General features: G+C 36.5%; 1 protein-coding gene and 2 long non-coding RNA genes across 3 annotated transcripts; all 3 read right to left on the bottom strand.

The window, feature by feature from the left end:
- Window positions 1-3,480: 3,480 nt before the first annotated feature.
- On the bottom strand, window positions 3,481-7,445 carry LOC121808565 (palmitoyl-acyl carrier protein thioesterase, chloroplastic-like). Its single transcript, XM_042209120.1, has 7 exons — window positions 7,173-7,445; window positions 5,907-6,540; window positions 5,691-5,824; window positions 5,457-5,570; window positions 5,014-5,185; window positions 4,843-4,911; window positions 3,481-3,974 (listed from the first exon to the last, which is right to left on the bottom strand). The coding sequence occupies exons 2-7, from the start codon at window positions 6,411-6,413 to the stop codon at window positions 3,705-3,707; spliced, it is 1,266 nt and encodes a 421-aa protein (XP_042065054.1). The 5' UTR covers window positions 6,414-6,540; window positions 7,173-7,445; the 3' UTR covers window positions 3,481-3,704.
- A 2,379-nt stretch (window positions 7,446-9,824) lies between these two features.
- On the bottom strand, window positions 9,825-11,157 carry LOC121806994. Its single transcript, XR_006051728.1, has 3 exons — window positions 10,745-11,157; window positions 10,536-10,633; window positions 9,825-9,936 (listed from the first exon to the last, which is right to left on the bottom strand). It is a non-coding gene; the product is annotated as an uncharacterized LOC121806994 (long non-coding RNA).
- Window positions 11,158-16,194: 5,037 nt separating this feature from the next.
- On the bottom strand, window positions 16,195-17,492 carry LOC121806995. Its single transcript, XR_006051729.1, has 3 exons — window positions 17,107-17,492; window positions 16,898-16,995; window positions 16,195-16,298 (listed from the first exon to the last, which is right to left on the bottom strand). It is a non-coding gene; the product is annotated as an uncharacterized LOC121806995 (long non-coding RNA).
- Window positions 17,493-18,050: the final 558 nt, after the last annotated feature.

Genomic DNA, 18,050 nt, shown 5'->3' with positions numbered 1-18,050 from the left:
TTAATTTCGTCGCCCTTCGGCGCGCCGGGCACCGCCCCACTATAGCCGGCGCACCTATTCGCCGCGTCAGAAATGTGTCTTTATCCTCACGCGTTCACGCCCTAGCCTGTTGCCCACGCTCCATGTGCTTCTTTCATCTGCAATTAATTGTCTTTTTAAACATCACACAAGTTTTAATAGTTAGGTGAATGTGCGATGAAAAAATTATTAGTAGTACATGTTTCACTTTTATATGGAGTACTACATTTTTATAACAAAATAGGAGTAAATGAGTTGAGTAAATTTTGTGTAATGAGATATCTGGTGATAACATTCTAAAGCAGATATTATAATCATAATAATAATAATAATAATAATAATAATAATAGTGGCCCTTTTAGATTATTAATTATAACTTAAACTGATAAAATTAAATCTAGTCTATTTAATATGAAAACAAACGGCCAAGATAATATTCATGCAATGTCAACTTATTGTTATAAAAATGTTCAGATTTTGGTAAGTTATTTTTGTTGACATTGTTTATGTTGGGGTTGCGCAACGCAACGTTAACACACATTTGTAAATCAGACCCAAAACAGATCTATTTAGGTGACTAAATAATTAATTTTGTATTTGTATAAAAATAAATCACATAAAATTCACATAATATACGTAGATTTAGATGTGATTGAACGAATATCCTCCAAAGGATCGACATGGATTGCGTCTTCTCCACGTGAAGAATCTTGACTCAACCTCAGATTTTCTAATTTATTCTCTTGCTCTTGATTAGCCATTTGCGTGGGCAAATATTGGTTAATCACAATAAATCTTGATGTAAATGAAGAGAATGCCCTAGTGTTATGTAGAACTAGAAGAATTAGGTCTAGATATGCACAATGAAAGCTAGAAAAAAATTATTCTCTCTTCTTACAAGTAGGCGCGATTTTTAGGCTTTTTGGCTAGTGTCAAAATTTTGTCTTCATTTCATCTCTACCTACAAGAGTCATGTAGGTTAGAGATCCATGGATGAATTGCATTGAGTCAACCCATTGGATAATTACTTGTTAAATTAATCAATCTATAATTTAAATATATCTTATGTAATACTCCATTATTTTTTACCATTATATAAAATAATATTGACTCCATGTCCAATCTCAAAATTACAAATAATCTGAGTCCTATTTCAATTTACAATATTTTCTCTGTCTAAGATGTCAATATTCATTAAAATATCCTTTGTCTTCAATAGACCATGAATTAAATTAATATATTTTTTAAAGAGTTTTCTAGTTAGGAACCTCATTTATTACTAATGGACTAAATTTTAACTTTCCAGGATATTATCATACTTCGCACCCACATGATTTAATGCAATAACATATAGGACATATATTATACAATGATTACTACTCCATTTGTTCTCTCATAATTGAGTCATTTCTTCATTTTAGGAAGTTCCTCCATAGTTGAGTCATTTCTGTATATAGTAATAATTTTATCACTCTTACTTTACTCTCTCTTACTTTACTCTCTCTATTTTATTCATTTTCTACTATATTCCTTTTACTTTTTCCTAGCTCGGAGTACTTTTTTATATGTCTACTTAACACACTAAGCATCTCTTTCTTAAATTCTGTGCAAAAAGTTTTTACCTCAACTATGAGGAAACGGAGTGAGTACTACCTAAAATATTATGTTTACTAGGTTACGAAAAATATTGCAATATTGATAGATCAAAGTGGTGTACAACTAAATGATATATGTTATATACAAGGATTAAGAAATACTTCCCCCGTCCCACAATAATTGTTATTCTTATAATCATATTATGGGCACGGGTTTTAAGAAATGTAAAGAAAAGTTTGTTGGAATAGTTAGTGGAATGTGGGACCCACTTTTTATATTGATTTTATAATAAAATGTGAGTAAAGTGAGTTAGTGGAACATGAGACCTACTTAACATTTATAGTAAAAATGAAGTGTGGCAATTATGGTGGAACAAACCGAAATAGAAAAAAATGACAATTATTATGGGATGGAGGGAGTACTGAACTCCACTAAATTTCTGGGATTGAAAACTTTCAGCACATAGCAATAAGATTCATCCCACTTAGATCATATTTAGTGTTACACCACTGAACATTCAAAAGAGAAATGAGAGAAAAAAATAGAAAATGAAAATAACAAGGAGAAGAGAAGAGTGGAGAGGAGAGGAAAGATACAGAGTAATAAATAATTGCGTAGAAAAAAGAACACATTAATTAATAAGAAGAGTTGATGACGGATAATATAGAAAGAAAATATAATACATATGGACTTAAATGTCCTTTAGTGTCTGTATTTTAGTAAAAAAAAATCAAAAAATTTAATTCTCACAATATTTTTAAAGTAGGATCATAGTCCATAAATATACGAACCCTAAAGTTCATGGACAATTTTTGTAATTTACTTTGTTTTAAAATACAACTTCAATATTTATGATTGATTACATATTAAATACTCTGTCTGTCCTCAAATAGGAGTCCCCTTTTTTCATTTTAGTCCGTCCGAGAATAAGAGTCCCGTTCACTTTTCCCATAAATGGTTATAGGGTCTAACATTCCACTAACTGATTTCACTCACATTTCATTTAAAACTAATACATATAAGTGAGACATATATTCTACTAACTTTTTTCCACCCACTTAAAACTCATGTCGCCAAGAAATGAAACTATTAATGGCAGACGGAGGGAGTAGTGATTAAGGTAAAGATCAAGTAAATAAATAGTGTTGCGATTTGAACTCACGCCATAACCCTCTTCTGATAAGTACTACTCCAGTTCTCAGCTAGCTGTCATCATAATTATCAACATAATTACCCAACAATAATTATGTAACACTTTTTCCACTAGATTACATGCTACTTCTAGAATAACTGTGAATAGAAGATTCTGGTCTAGAATAGTTTAGATATTGTTCACCTAACCCCAACACCAAGATGCCAAGTTTGAATTTTAAATACTTTGTTCCCACCCTACGGTCATCTTTTCTTGATTATTTTGAGTTGAATTGATGGAGATTCAATTAGTCCAAATCAATATCGGTCTCTCATAATATCATGTCGCCTATTGATTTTAAAATCCAGCCATTTTGTTTTATGTGGTGGCAATCTCTAAGCATTTCATAACTAATTGGGAATTCTTGATGCAATTATAAGCCAACTTAAATCGTCAATGGAGTGTTAATTCTTTCATCAAATCTCATTACATAAATAGATCAAACTCTAATGTCCAACAAGTAACCAAATCAAGATAAGGACACCTCACAACATTTTGTAGCAATTCATGATTCATTAGATTTTCCACAGAATTAGCAGCTGGAAACGTAATTAGCAAGTACTTTTGCTTTAAATAGCGCTTGCGAATAGGAACTTTCATTCACTAGTAGCTATGTGATTGTATAATTGAAGAAAAAGAAAGAAAAAGAAAGAAAAAGACCACAGAAGCCAGCATTCAAAAAGGAGAGGTACTTGCAATGGCTTGAAACCGATTATATTTCGTCAAAAGGAATGAAAAAATAACAAAAATTAACCCAAAAAAAAGAATAAACAAAAGAAAAGCATAAATTAGAATGGATATTACATTGGGAGTAAGAGAGCAGAAATGGGAGAGAAGCAAGTAGTATAACTAGACAGTAAGAAACGGCGTGATGCCAAAGTATCATGGCGCACAGGCGTTAAGCGCTTTCGTGTGGGATCTGTCCAAAGCTTCCAATCTTGTCGACAAACTTTGGCCTCCACTTGGTCCGTCCCTTCACAACTTCCCCTCCACCCTCCAATCGAAGCAAATGCTGGCACTCAACAATGCCGGGGTGAGACGTGTCACCACAACCCTTGTCAACAATTGAAGTGAGAGACTGCAGCACACTGTCCCTCATGCACTCCCTCCTGTATTCTAGTGTCATACCAGCAAGCTCATGAGTCTCCAATATTTCCAGCGGAGCACTCTGCAATGGAAGATAACACACACCTTTAACAAAACTCAACTGCAATCGAGCCAGGGCTAGAAGAACGAGTGCACAAAAATAGTAAATACTGCACGTGCACAACTAAATTTTGCAGAAGAAAGTCAACTGTCCCTAATATAATTGAAGCTTTCGGACTGCAACCGCATATATATCTATGAAAGAAACCCTAGAACAATCAAATTGAAGGATATATTGGCCAGAGTTGAGGAAGTCCAAGAAACTAGTTTACTTACAAGAGCCAGAATCAATGATGCCCACTCCTTTTCTGTGGAAATTCAATGAGTTTCAAGTTTTCCTTTTTAAGTGATAGAAAGGTAAGTTGCAATTGTTTCTCTTTACATTTTTTTGACAAACCTTTCAGCAAATAAAATGGCTTTTAGATCATTTTCAAAACATACATCTAGTCTCTTTGCCAACGAATAAATGATATGATTAAATATTACCAGAGTTGTGGCTGTAGGATTATAAATTCCCATATTCAGAAGCATGAAACTATGCCTAGCCAACTAATATTTTTGACATTAGATCATATCGATGCTGAAATACTTTCAAAACCTGGCTTACTAATACTCTCTCAAAGTTGAATGAAATTGCCTAAAAGAAAATTATTTGATTGTGCCTATTCATGAGTCCATGACTAATGAGATACTCACATTCTATGATTTTGAGAAACTTAACAATATGTCAATATACCAATCTAAGCAGGAATTCAGTTTAATGTATAAACATCAAAGAGGAAGAGGCCACACCCTACATCTCTACCAGTAATGAAAAGATGTTTCAAGCTCAAGGTAAATTAACAGGCATATGACTCATTAAGTAAAATCCAAGTTAATGAAATGTTTACCTCAAGTATCCAACCAACATATTTTACATTATTCACATGTTGATTTACATCTAAATCGCTCCATCTAGGCTGCACACAAAAGACAAATGCTTTAGGATATGCAGCAAGAACTGATTCCAAGAAAATTGTATGAGAAAGGAAAAAAATCAACATAAGTATACTGCTACTTACAGTCAAACCAGTACGAATGTGCTCTGCAGTATTTTCGTCAAGCTTCGGTAACTTCCTGCCATCGTCATCCACTAAGGGAGGAGAATCTACAAAATAACTACCTATTTCTCCTCGGACCTCATCCGGAATTTTGGACAGCCTCCGTGTCTCTTTATTCATCATTACCCATAGACTGACATTATTCCAAAAAAAAAAAACACATTTCAGCTTCAAGCGTGGTAAAATGAACAAATTATGAATCTAAAAAAGGAGAGTGGTTTAACTTCCAGCTTTACTTTCCATTTCAGCCCGATTCAATCAAGTAGAGTATAATAAGATTAATTTTCCATTGTTAATCATTCTCAAACTAGTTTACAATAAGAAAACAACTGCTTCACTCTAAAATTCTTCATTGATGTTTTATGAATATACCAAATTTTGCTTGATCCAATATAATTACTAACCTTGTAGCCCTAGTTAATATCTCTCCCGTGTTACTATCACGCACAAGCCAATCTCGACGCATACCATTCTTCCCTGATGCAGCTACCCAGGTATCTACTTGAACAACATCACCCCTGAAAAACAAAGCATCACCCCATCATATTATAATTAATAAGAAAACACTCATTCAAATTTCTTCCACATATAATAAAATTAAAGCTGCTTTGCTAATTGTGTTGAGAGTAAAAACTTACCATGTAGGATAGCGATCAAAAGCAACCTGCATTTTGGTAACCACCCAAATTAAATTCCGTTTGTACATCTCGGGTGTTGAACCAAAGCCATCAGCCAGCAGCCCAACATTCTTTACATGATTTAGAGCTGTTTCCTGTACAAATTGCGCACCAGAACACTCAAACAATTCATGATTACAGAAATACAAAAAAAACATATCAAGTTTCAGCTTGCACCTGCAAATGATTCATCAGTGTTTCTACCGAAGCAGTCCTATCTGCCCCTATTTCGTAAGACCTAATACTGAAGTTTTGACGAAACACAAAACCATCTTGTACAATCTGCCCCAAACCAAAAGGATCAACAAGCATATCTGCCCGTTTTGGCTTCCAATCAAGCATCATCCATTGCTTTTCTGCTGCCAAAAATATAGTAGTAATGGCAGCAAGAAGCATGCTCCAGTCAGGCAATTGGTTGATGAACGTCCTCGGTGGAGGTGACATGTCCTCAGTCCTCAGAGACTCCATAGACCCAACCTTAGTTCCATTGATCTTGGGAGGGGCTTGTGCATTAGCCTTAACCTGCAATCTTCCTGACGATATGGATTTCGACTTAGCATTGGTGGCAGGAGTATCAATACTTGCAGGGACACCCCCAACAGCATTTCCTGATGTTTTTCCAACAGCATCTGAAGCGGGGGAAGGTATTGGGAGAAATGCAGAAGTTGCAGCAGTGGCAACCATGATGTTAGAACACGGAGGGTGAAAGGATAGGAGACAGTTGACTGATATCTAGGCTAATTCAACCAGCAAGAGTACGACCAATTAGAAAATATATCACCAAAATCCTTTCAAGAATGACATGTCCTCCCTGAAAACAGTGCAATATACAAAGATCAGAATGCAATACTGCCTAATTTCTACCAGGCTGTGCAATTTATTCTCAAAAAATGTTGCTTGAAACCTCGATACTCACATGACAAGTAAAAAAAAAGAACGACTAGGGCAAGAATGTCAGTTAGGACATCCACATAATTCAAATGAGCATTGGCAGTGTTTGTTTTCCACACAGAAAAACGATTCAAATACAGCACCAAGTAAATGATTCTACCACTAACAAACCTCTTCTGCTCAGCTACAAACAAAATACACGAACGGTCACGGTTTTCAAATTTGACTGCTCAGCTACAAACAAAATACACGAACGGTCACGGTTTTCAAATTTGAATTATTTCATGCGTGTGAACTACATAGAAGAGAACAAACAAAGCATGAACACAGACGAAAAATAAAACGGAAATCCGCCTAAGCCAATAGAAACCAAAGCAGATCTGAATAATGAACCAGAAAAGGCGAGAAGCCCAATCAAACGACAATGCAATTAAATTCAAACGCAGAAGAGAGAAATTCAAACACAGGGCTAATCCAACGATCCCGATCTCGATACAAGCCACGAAACAAAGGAAATAAATCCCAACGCATGGAATACCGAGCCACACGCACCTTCACAGTCGAAAAAAACACCGCGAAAACGAGCTTCGAAAATCAATGCGATCAGATAATTGAAATCATCAATGTTTGATCGGCAAACCCATAGCACAACGCCCGCGCAATTCCTAGGGTTTGCGATTTCTACGCTCCTTTCTCGCAGTTGAAATTTCAGCTTTTTTTTCCTAATTACGAAGTTTCTAAACGAATTTTTTCTTTTGCGGAGGTTTTTCTAGCAGCACGGAAAATTGTGGAAGAGAGAGAAACAAAGACAGCGCATTGTTGGTGGCCAGCAAACTCCTTTTTATAGTAACAAAAAATATTACCTTGGCCTCCCCTCCCCGTCCCGCCGTCCCTATTAATGGCTATTATACCCGAATTGCCCTTCCCTTAGGCTCTTATTCATCATTGTTTGGATTGTGCAACATTTATTTATGCTATCAATAATAAATTTGGTTGTTTATAAGTACAAGTTTTGTTTATAAGTACTACTTCTTTTTTCTGTTTCTGGCTGGTAGATTGTGTTTGACTAAGTTTATCCAAAATTATTATAAAATTCTTACGTGATGTTGTTTTATAATGTTTCTTAAAATTTTGATTAACAACTTTGTTGTTTCTTCAATTGAAAATTTAAGCTCGTTATCTTTCAGTTATAAGATTACCTACTATATTTGGAGTTCACGTCTTATTGTACATATTGGCCATGATTTTATGAATAAAATATAATGCGTCATTTAAGTTAATCTCACACTATATATAATGATTTTTGGACACCTGGTCATTGGCCGAATTTTGAATTTTTTTTCATAAATTTAAAATTTCTCTTTATGTGGATAACTAGTATTTACATCCGTGCTATGTACGGGGCATATAATTTTTAAATAATGAATATAAATTTTAATGAAATATAGAAATTATGAAGTAAAAACAATATAAAGATTTACAAAAACATAAATGTGATTATAAATAAAACATTTATAATAAATGAAGAATTTACTCATCAACTATAAATGAAATATTTCATATTCGGCAATCAATTTTATACAATTTTAATTTATGATATAAGTGGAGTAAAATAAATGACAAATAAGAGATGTATGACTAATGATCAATGAGTATGAGTTAGTTAGAAAAAGATACACAAATAAAGAACATGTTATTTGAGTAGAGATTAAAGATAAGAATTAGAAAACAACAACAAACCAACCAATAGTTCATAAGTTTTGAAAAACTTCTTTGTAAACAACATTAACAGTAGCATCGCTTCTATTATCCTCTTCATCTCCACAAACTAAAATCTTGAGATCTCCACGACTCGTAACTCTAGATATAGCAACATATAACTGTCCATAACTGGAGACTGATTTTCGTAAAAATAATCCAACATGAGACAGAGATTGACCTTGACTTTTGTTAATGGTCATTACATACGACACAGCAAAAGGAAATTTGTCAAGTTCTTATTCATTTATATACATACATTATATTAAAACAGGCCCAGAAAATATGATGCACCCAAAAAATATATGATTTCGCCTAAATTAAGTTAAAAAAAAGCCCAAACCCTTCAATTAAAAAATCTAAAACAAAACAACCCAAATAGATAAAAAAAAATGGACAAAGAATAAATTAAATAAGAGGCCGAAAACAATAAAATTGTCCCAAACAATTTAACTACAATTAATCCCTAAACCTAGCTATTAATTTATTCATTAATTAAATCAACTAAACCTAACTTACCGAATAATAAGATATTTGCAGAATCGGTTCTTCTCCTCAATAGCGGCGTTCGATCCTTCATCCCTCTCCCATTAGGGCATTAGCAATGGGGCGCCCTATGGCGCGCCACGTCAGCAGTTTTATCCTCCTACCTCCCCACCTGCAGTGGGGCGCCTTAAGGCGCACCATATAGCGCGCCACGTCATCATTTTTTTAATATTTACAAAATCCATACGAATTTTTAAAAAATAATACATTAAAATACGAATTTCATAAACTTCATTTCATTTAATAAAAATTAATACATTACAATGCGAATTAAAAAAACACAAACTCAGCGACGGCGGTTACGAGCCCACACTTCTTCAATCATGTCACTCATGAGCTGTGCATGCTCCTGTTGGTTGCGCATTGAGGCTTGTCTAGATAGAACCTCTTCGAAGCCTAACGGTAACCCTCTATCGGGTGTGTCGGTCGATGTGCCGGAAGAGCTAGATGCACGGTCGTCTTCATTCCAGTCGGTGATGCTTCCGCCTTCACTCTCGACTATCATGTTGTGCATGATTATGCAAGCATATATGACATCGGCGATGACTTCCTTGAACCAGAAACGAGCCGGCCCTTTCACAATTGCCCACCGTGATTGGAGCACCCCAAATGCCCGCTCGACATCCTTCCGCGCCGCCTCCTGCTTTTGCGCAAATAAAACCCTCTTCTCACCAATTGGGCAGCTGGCCGTCTTTAGGAAAACTGGCCACCGTGGGTAGATGTCATCGGCCAAGTTGTAACGACCCGCTAAACCAATATTATTAGAAACAATATTATTAGCCTGATTATCTATATAAGTGGCTTTTATGCGATTAAATCCGATCTACGTTAGATTGTCGTTGTTTGTTTGACGATAGGGAAGTGAAAAAAAAAATAATTAAGACCCCAAAATTTATTTATTTTAATGTCCGATACATCCAACAAAAGTCCAACAAAATATAATTTATACATTGTATGTTTTAAGAAAGCGGGTACTTCAACGCGGACGACCACAAACTTGAACCGATTATACCTACACCAAATTAAATAAACAAGTAAACAAATATTCAAATAATTATTTTTTTTAATAAACAAATAACATATTAAAAAGAGAGAGGGCCGATCTTTTCGGACACAGCATTAAATGCTGCGTTAATGGTTTGCAGAGAAATCATATCCTCTGACACATATAGATAACATCCCTCTGACAAAGAATATTTTAATGATACATGTCCCACTTGCCATCTTTTTCTGTATATGTACAAATCATTTTTTTCAGTCACACACATCACCATTAGACATCCTAAATTCTCTATACACACTAACACCACATCGGATAGAGGAGTCCGAGTAGAGAGATTTGCACACAAGTCATGCACTACAATCTAACAATACTTTATTTCCACATCAAAAGGTAAATCACAAACCCTTCTTTTCCTTCAAATATGTAAGAGCATGCATATATAAATATGGTTGGAAGTAGAATCTGGCACATCAAATTAAACAGCATATTTCAATTTTAAATCTTCATATAACAAGGCATATACCACTCCAAATTCACCAAAATTTAGTAAATCAAAATAAAATAGAATCCTACTGCCTTAACAACTAGAAGGAAGGAGAAAAACTTACCTCTATGAATCTACCGGATTTCGGCAGCGAGCTCGGCAGCCCGGAGACGACGTAGGCAGCCTCACACCTCTATGACTTTCAATAAAATCTTGACAAATCTATAAAGTTAAAACACAAAACAAATAAATGAAAGATTAAATCTTTTTAGAAGATAAAAAAGAGAGAGAGAGAGAAGAAGAAGAAGAAGAGAAGGAAATTTAAGTATTTACCTTCCGGGAGTTCGGCGAGGAGGCGGCGGCCGGGGCTGGAGTGACGCCGGGAAGCTGCTCCGGCTGTGCGAGACGTGGAGGAGGCCGAAGCCGTCACCTGTGCATGCACAGTGGCGGAGTCGGCGGCGGCTGATCTGAACGGGAGGAGATCTAGAGGTGACGGCGGCGTCTGTGTTGCGCACGGTGGTGACGGTGCGTCGTCGGGCTCGCTGCGGTGGTGGTGGTGGAGTGGTCTCTGAGAGAGAGATAGGAGAGGGAGAGAGAGGGAAACCGACACAGAGAGAGAAGAGAGAAGAAAGAAGGTGAGAAGGGAGAAAGAGGGGAGGAGGAAGGAGGACCACCGCCGGAGGTGGCGGTGGCGCGACGGCGGCACCGGAGGGAGGCTGGCGGCGACTGCGATGTGAGAGAGAGAGGGAGGCTGCTGTGTTCTTTTAGGGATTTCAATTATGAAGAATGTGATTTGGGGAAGGGAAAGTCACGTATAGGAGGCAGTGTAATTTGGGCTTCTCACAAATTAATTAGTTGGGCCTAGAGGTTATAAGTTGGGCCAAATTAATTATCTTTGGGTTAGTTCTTCTTTAACTTGGGCTAATGAATTAAATGGTTTTGGGCCATGAATATAATTAGCAATAGGCTATGCAAAATAAATTCGAGCCCAATCCCCTTCAAATTAATTTAGGGCTGCAATACATAGTGAGTGTGAGGCCCATTTTTGAATTTATTTAATTTCTGGGCTTAATAAATTAATTGGATGATCTATTTAAGTTGGGCTCCCCTTAAATTGTTTTGGGGCTTTAAAATATTAATTTGAGTGATAAGGTGGAGAATTTGGGTTTTGTAAATAAATCATTGGGTTGATAATTGAATTAATTGTGGGGACTTGTTTATTTAATTTTAGAATATTTTTACAAGGCCGAAATAAATATAAATTCTCGGTGGGAAATTATTACGATAAGTTAATCATGGGATTGAATAAATTTTTAGGAGTTATTTAATTAATTTCGAAATAATTTTGAAGTATGAATAATTTATCCCAAGCCCGGAAAACATATAATTTTTCTTAGCAAAGGGGAAATAGTTGCGATAATTCAATTATGCGCTTAAATAAATTTTGGGATTTTTGTTCGATATTATGATGGAAAATACGAGGAGCTAACGGAGGAATTATGAGCGTAAGCGGCCGACCGGCATCGCCCCGCGACGCCTCGGGCGGCCGCTAAGGAAATGGAAAGAAAGAGGGAAACGACGTTCTCAAGTCACAGAAATAATTAAGTTTAATAAAGAAGTGCTATTAATTAAATTTTCCAATTTAATTAATATGCAAGTTTCTAAAATTTTCTAACGGTGAACAAATGATAAAAGAAATAAAGTAGGGGCATGCATTTCTATAAGTATGTGAATTTCTATTAAGTACGTTGTTTGTTTTCAAAAGGCTATCTCCGTGAGTTAAGGGTGGAGTCGAAACGAAAGATTCAAATGAAGGAGTTTTAAGCGAACGAGGTGAGCTTTCTTATACTAAAATACAAATCGTATTTTATGAAAACACGAATACATGTTCGTGATCTTTAAAGATGTTGTCATGCCATAAATGTTTTGTGTATGATGCCTATCTTTTTGGCTAAGGCCAAGTGAATTATGAACGATGATATAAGTCGAATTCGAGTCCCAGTGAGGGTGGTGTCCCCGCTCGGACTAGTGTACACAAGCTACCTCTGACATGTTGGGCAGAGCAGGTGACCGTGGAAGGTGGCCACCTTCCCGGCACAAGAATACCTCTGACATGATGGGCAGAGAAGGTGACCGTGCGAGAACACCGTCTCGACGGCACAATGTGATCAGATATGGCTAAGTACCGAAAAAAGGGTTGCAACCCAATGTGATATTTTTAGTAAGATCGGGTCTTTTCAACAACACCCCGAGTGTTACTGTGATGATGGCTTGACAATATTTTCAAATGTATATGTGTAATTTTTGGCAATGTGTTCACTGAGTACTTTTGTACTCAACCCTGTATATATTTCTAAATGTGCAGGTTGAGCAGCGAAGTGGTGGAGGAAGTGCTATTGAGACAAGATATTTAATTCAGTCAGATTTTGACTCTCGGAGGTTCATGTCTTCACACATGGAACCGCGTCCATTTGCTTCCGTTGTGCATCTTAAAAGACTCAAGTCTATTTTGTTCAAAACTCTGATTTTATTTCGAGTTATTCCCATTTGTTTCGAGCTATGGTCGAATTGTGTTTTCCCCTTTCTTTCCCGCTTCTTTAATCCTCCCCTAGTCGCGATCAACCATGTTTTCTATCCTTAGAAAATGCGGTCGTGACAGAGTGGTATCAGAGCATTCTTCCTAGTTCTGAACCCAAGAGTCTTCTTTGAAAATCTTTGGTCTAGCCTTGTTCCACTAGACTGTCTAATCGATGAAAATGCTCTTAGCACTCCCACCAATCGCACTCAACGAGGAAAAAGGTAACTTGTTCTTTTTCAAAAGAAAGTCAAGATGTTTAAAAGTTTGAAATGGAGAAATAACTCATGCAGTTAATTTGAGTGAACAGATGAAAATACTGAGTTTAAAGAAAGATTTGATGTTTCTTGATTTGGTACCGTGCTTAAAGAAAGAGTTAGTATGTCTTTTCTTGGCTAAAGACTGCGAATGTATGAATAAAAGAAGTAACTTTCCTAAATGGAAAAAGGTACTGAAATATGAAAATATAAAGTATACGAGTCTGGTACTAATTGTTGAAATGATGTCTCCTTTTGAGTTTGTGAAATGATACCTCTTTTTGAGTTAGTCATTGAATCATGTTGCTAGAATGGGGAAATCGAAATTTCCAAAGAACATAAAATACTTAGTTATGCATTCCTTTTAGAACACAATATGAACTCGAACTTAGAAGTACAGTATGAACATTTCTCGCTTTCCCGAGCGACGAAAAGAAAGTACGCAATAAGAAAGAAACTTCGTCACGAGAAAAGCAATCCAGCATAGAACAAAACAAAACGATGTTTCTCGAAAGATGGTACGGACTAAAGGCCATTTTCTACGTCCAATGACATGAATAATCTGGGTTAGCCATTGTCTTTCTTGACAATCCAATCACTCTCAAGGATCGTACCTTTGATCCAACTAAGCGACGTACACATACATAGCAAGAGAATATGATTACAATGTAAACAAAGAACCTAGCTTTACAATATAAGTAAACAGAAATGACGTGTTACGAGGATGAGCGTTACGACGAACCGGGAGTACCAAAGAGTCATAATCCCCACATATGGTCATCCGACGTGATCGTAAGGTGCAAGTAGCTTGTGACCAAAGTTTTCCATAACTCATTTACCATCTATAAAGAGTTAAACAATGGAATACCACCATTGTAATTAACCAAAAAGATTCATCAACAACGCTCACTTGGATTCCCATGAATTTCATTTTCTCGCCTCCCTATTGATCAAAATACTTTTGTTGAATTAAGAACTTAAATCACTCATTTTGCAGGGTAATATGCCATTATTTTTCCCTCTTCTATGTCAAGGTTGTGAATCACTTTCAGTTTTGAGCTTGCTCCCTCGTGTTTTCAGTTTCTACTCGTTCTCTGAAGAAGCAATATTTTGACTCACTGATTTCCTGCCACCAAACTCCTATGCTAGAAGTTGATTTAGTTATGGTCTTCAGAATGGTCATGCTTCTTAAGCAATTGTATCTTCAATGATACCATGTTCTTTAAAAATCGTTAGTAGACCTTTTGTGATTTCAAAAGTGCTTGTTGACAAGCTCTTTAATTTATAAAGAACAATCCCCTCTTCTTAATTCCACTATGATTATTCCATCATGCTGTGAGATCTTCAGCAACTCCAGGTCTAAAGCAAATTACTCTCTCCCTGAACTAGTTTGCTCTTATTGTCTTCTCTACTAGTTAATTTCCGTGATTTGGTTATAAACTGTGAATTCGTTAACATGATATAGTATCACGATATTGTTGACCCAAAAGGGTAGCTGTTTGTTATTCTTCTTTCTCAAATCCAATTGAGCCCAGTCATTTTCAGTCTTACCATATTGGAGCAGCCATCTGGTGAGACCTTAAATTTTTTTTTTTAATTTGACCTTTTGTGTTTTCAGACATACTTATTGACAAGCTCTTTCTTTTATATGAGTACTCTCATCTTCTAAATTCAATTATGACTATTATCTCTTGATTTGAGCTTTTCTGCATCTCCATATTTAAAGATGGCATATTGCTTCTCCCTTGGCTAGTTTCCTCTTGTTGCCCTCTTTATTAGTTGGTTTCCCTGAATTGCTTATAAACTCTAAAATTTCGTTGATATGATCTTCTATCACAGTGTTGTCGAGCAAATTGCAATTGTTTGTTTTTCCTATTCTTTTCAAATCCATTTGTAAACCACCATCTCAGGTCTTCCTGTTATCATCTGGAGATACTGGAAACTTTTCTACTTCACTGTTCATTTTGATTATTTTATTGGCAACCTATTATTGGTATCTGCATTCTATTCATTATACCCCCCACTTTTTCAATTTATTCCATATGACAAGCTATTCCCACAATAAAATTTTCAAACTCTATGAGTATAGCTCAAGGCCTTTGAAGTAATATCTTTTTCTTTTCTGGGAGTGAGCATAATGAGTCCAATTGAGCCTAGTCTTTGCACTTCCTGAAAATCTTTGTTGCAAGCTACTGATGAATGTTTGCGGTGAACCAAACCCTCACGTAATTGAAATAATTATAATCGTTTTATTTTCATGACTACTTTGGAGCCTACACAAAGCAAGAACGATTCGAATATTTCTCTTGGAATCCCAAATTCAGTTCCTATCAAAGTTAAAACGGTTAGATCAACTCCATATTTCCTCGCGTGAGACCCTCATGGGAGGCAAGACATTGACCACTGCAGAAAACGCAAAAAAAAAAAAACTAAATAATCTGAAGTTGACATCCATAAAAATAATGAGCCGACCAATTGTGTCAAGACTAAAACGACAAGTCGAAGGTACGTGTTCGACCCAAAACATGTGATTCGCCACGAAGAAAATCGCCCTAGAGCCTAACCTGAGTTACGAAGAAATGCCGGTAGAAATACTAGACCGAAAGGTGCAGCAAGTTCGGAACAAGTCAATTACTACATTGAAGGTTTTGTGGAAAAACCACGGACATGAAGAAGCTATATGAGAGCTAGAAGAGAAAATGAAGGAGAAATATCCTGAACTTTTTGCCTAAATACTTTCTAAATTTCGGGATGAAATTTCTTTTAAGAGGGGTAGAATGTAACGACCCGCTAAACCAATATTATTAGAAACAATATTATTAGCCTGATTATCTATATAAGTGGCTTTTATGCGATTAAATCCGATCTACGTTAGATTGTCGTTGTTTGATTGACGATAGGGAAGTGAAAAAAAAAATAATTAAGACCCCAAAATTTATTTATTTTAATGTCCGATACATCCAACAAAAGTCCAACAAAATATAATTTATACATTGTATGTTTTAAGAAAGCGGGTACTTCAACGCGGACGGCCACAAACTAGAACCGATTATACCTACACCAAATTAAATAAACAAGTAAACAAATATTCAAATAATTATTTTTTTTAATAAACAAATAACATATTAAAAAGAGAGAGGGCCGATCTTTTCGGACACAGCATTAAATGCTGCGTTAATGGTTTGCAGAGAAATCATATCCTCTGACACATATAGATAACATCCCTCTGACAAAGAATATTTTAATGATACATGTCCCACTTGCCATCTTTTTCTGTATATGTACAAATCATTTTTTTCAGTCACACACATCACCATTAGACATCCTAAATTCTCTATACACACTAACACCACATCGGATAGAGGAGTCCGAGTAGAGAGATTTGCACACAAGTCATGCACTACAATCTAACAATACTTTATTTCCACATCAAAAGGTAAATCACAAACCCTTATTTTCCTTCAAATATGTAAGAGCATGCATATATAAATATGGTTGGAAGTAGAATCTGGCACATCAAATTAAACAGCATATTTCAATTTTAAATCTTCATATAACAAGGCATATACCACTCCAAATTCACCAAAATTTAGTAAATCAAAATAAAATAGAATCCTACTGCCTTAACAACTAGAAGGAAGGAGAAAAACTTACCTCTATGAATCTGCCGGATTTCGGCAGCGAGCTCGGCAGCCCGGAGACGACGTTGGCAGCCTCACACCTCTATGACTTTCAATAAAATCTTGACAAATCTATAAAGTTAAAACACAAAACAAATAAATGAAAGATTAAATCTTTTTAGAAGATAAAAAAAAGAGAGAGAGAGAAGAAGAAGAAGAAGAGAAGGAAATTTAAGTATTTACCTTCCGGGAGTTCGGCGATGAGGCGGCGGCCGGGGCTGGAGTGACGCCGGGAAGCTGCTCCGGCTGTGCGAGACGTGGAGGAGGCCGAAGCCGCCACCTGTGTATGCACAGTGGCGGAGTCGGCGGCGGCTGATCTGAACGGGAGGAGATCTAGAGGTGACGGCGGCGTCTGTGTTGCGCACGGTGGTGACGGTGCGTCGTCGGGCTCGCTGCGGTGGTGGTGGTGGAGTGGTCTCTGAGAGAGAGATAGGAGAGGGAGAGAGAGGGAAACCGACACAGAGAGAGAAGAGAGAAGAAAGAAGGTGAGAAGGGAGAAAGAGGGGAGGAGGAAGGAGGACCACCGCCGGAGGTGGCGGTGGCGCGACGGCGGCACCGGAGGGAGGCTGGCGGCGGCGGCGATGTGAGAGAGAGAGGGAGGCTGCTGTGTTCTTTTAGGGATTTCAATTATGAAGAATGTGATTTGGGGAAGGGAAAGTCACGTATAGGAGGCAGTGTAATTTGGGCTTCTCACAAATTAATTAGTTGGGCCTAGAGGTTATAAGTTGGGCCAAATTAATTATCTTTGGGTTAGTTCTTCTTTAACTTGGGCTAATGAATTAAATGGTTTTGGGCCATGAATATAATTAGCAATAGGCTATGCAAAATAAATCCGAGCCCAATCCCCTTCAAATTAATTTAGGGCTGCAATACATAGTGAGTGTGAGGCCCATTTTCGAATTTATTTAATTTCTGGGCTTAATAAATTAATTGGATGATCTATTTAAGTTGGGCTCCCCTTAAATTGTTTTGGGGCTTTAAAATATTAATTTGAGTGATAAGGTGGAGAATTTGGGTTTTGTAAATAAATCATTGGGTTGATAATTGAATTAATTGTGGGGACTTGTTTATTTAATTTTAGAATATTTTTACAAGGCCGAAATAAATATAAATTCTCGGTGGGAAAT

Source organism: Salvia splendens, chromosome 6 (assembly GCF_004379255.2).
Source record: "Salvia splendens isolate huo1 chromosome 6, SspV2, whole genome shotgun sequence".
NCBI lineage: Eukaryota > Viridiplantae > Streptophyta > Magnoliopsida > Lamiales > Lamiaceae > Salvia > Salvia splendens.
This window is presented reverse-complemented; position numbering and strand designations above follow the sequence as displayed.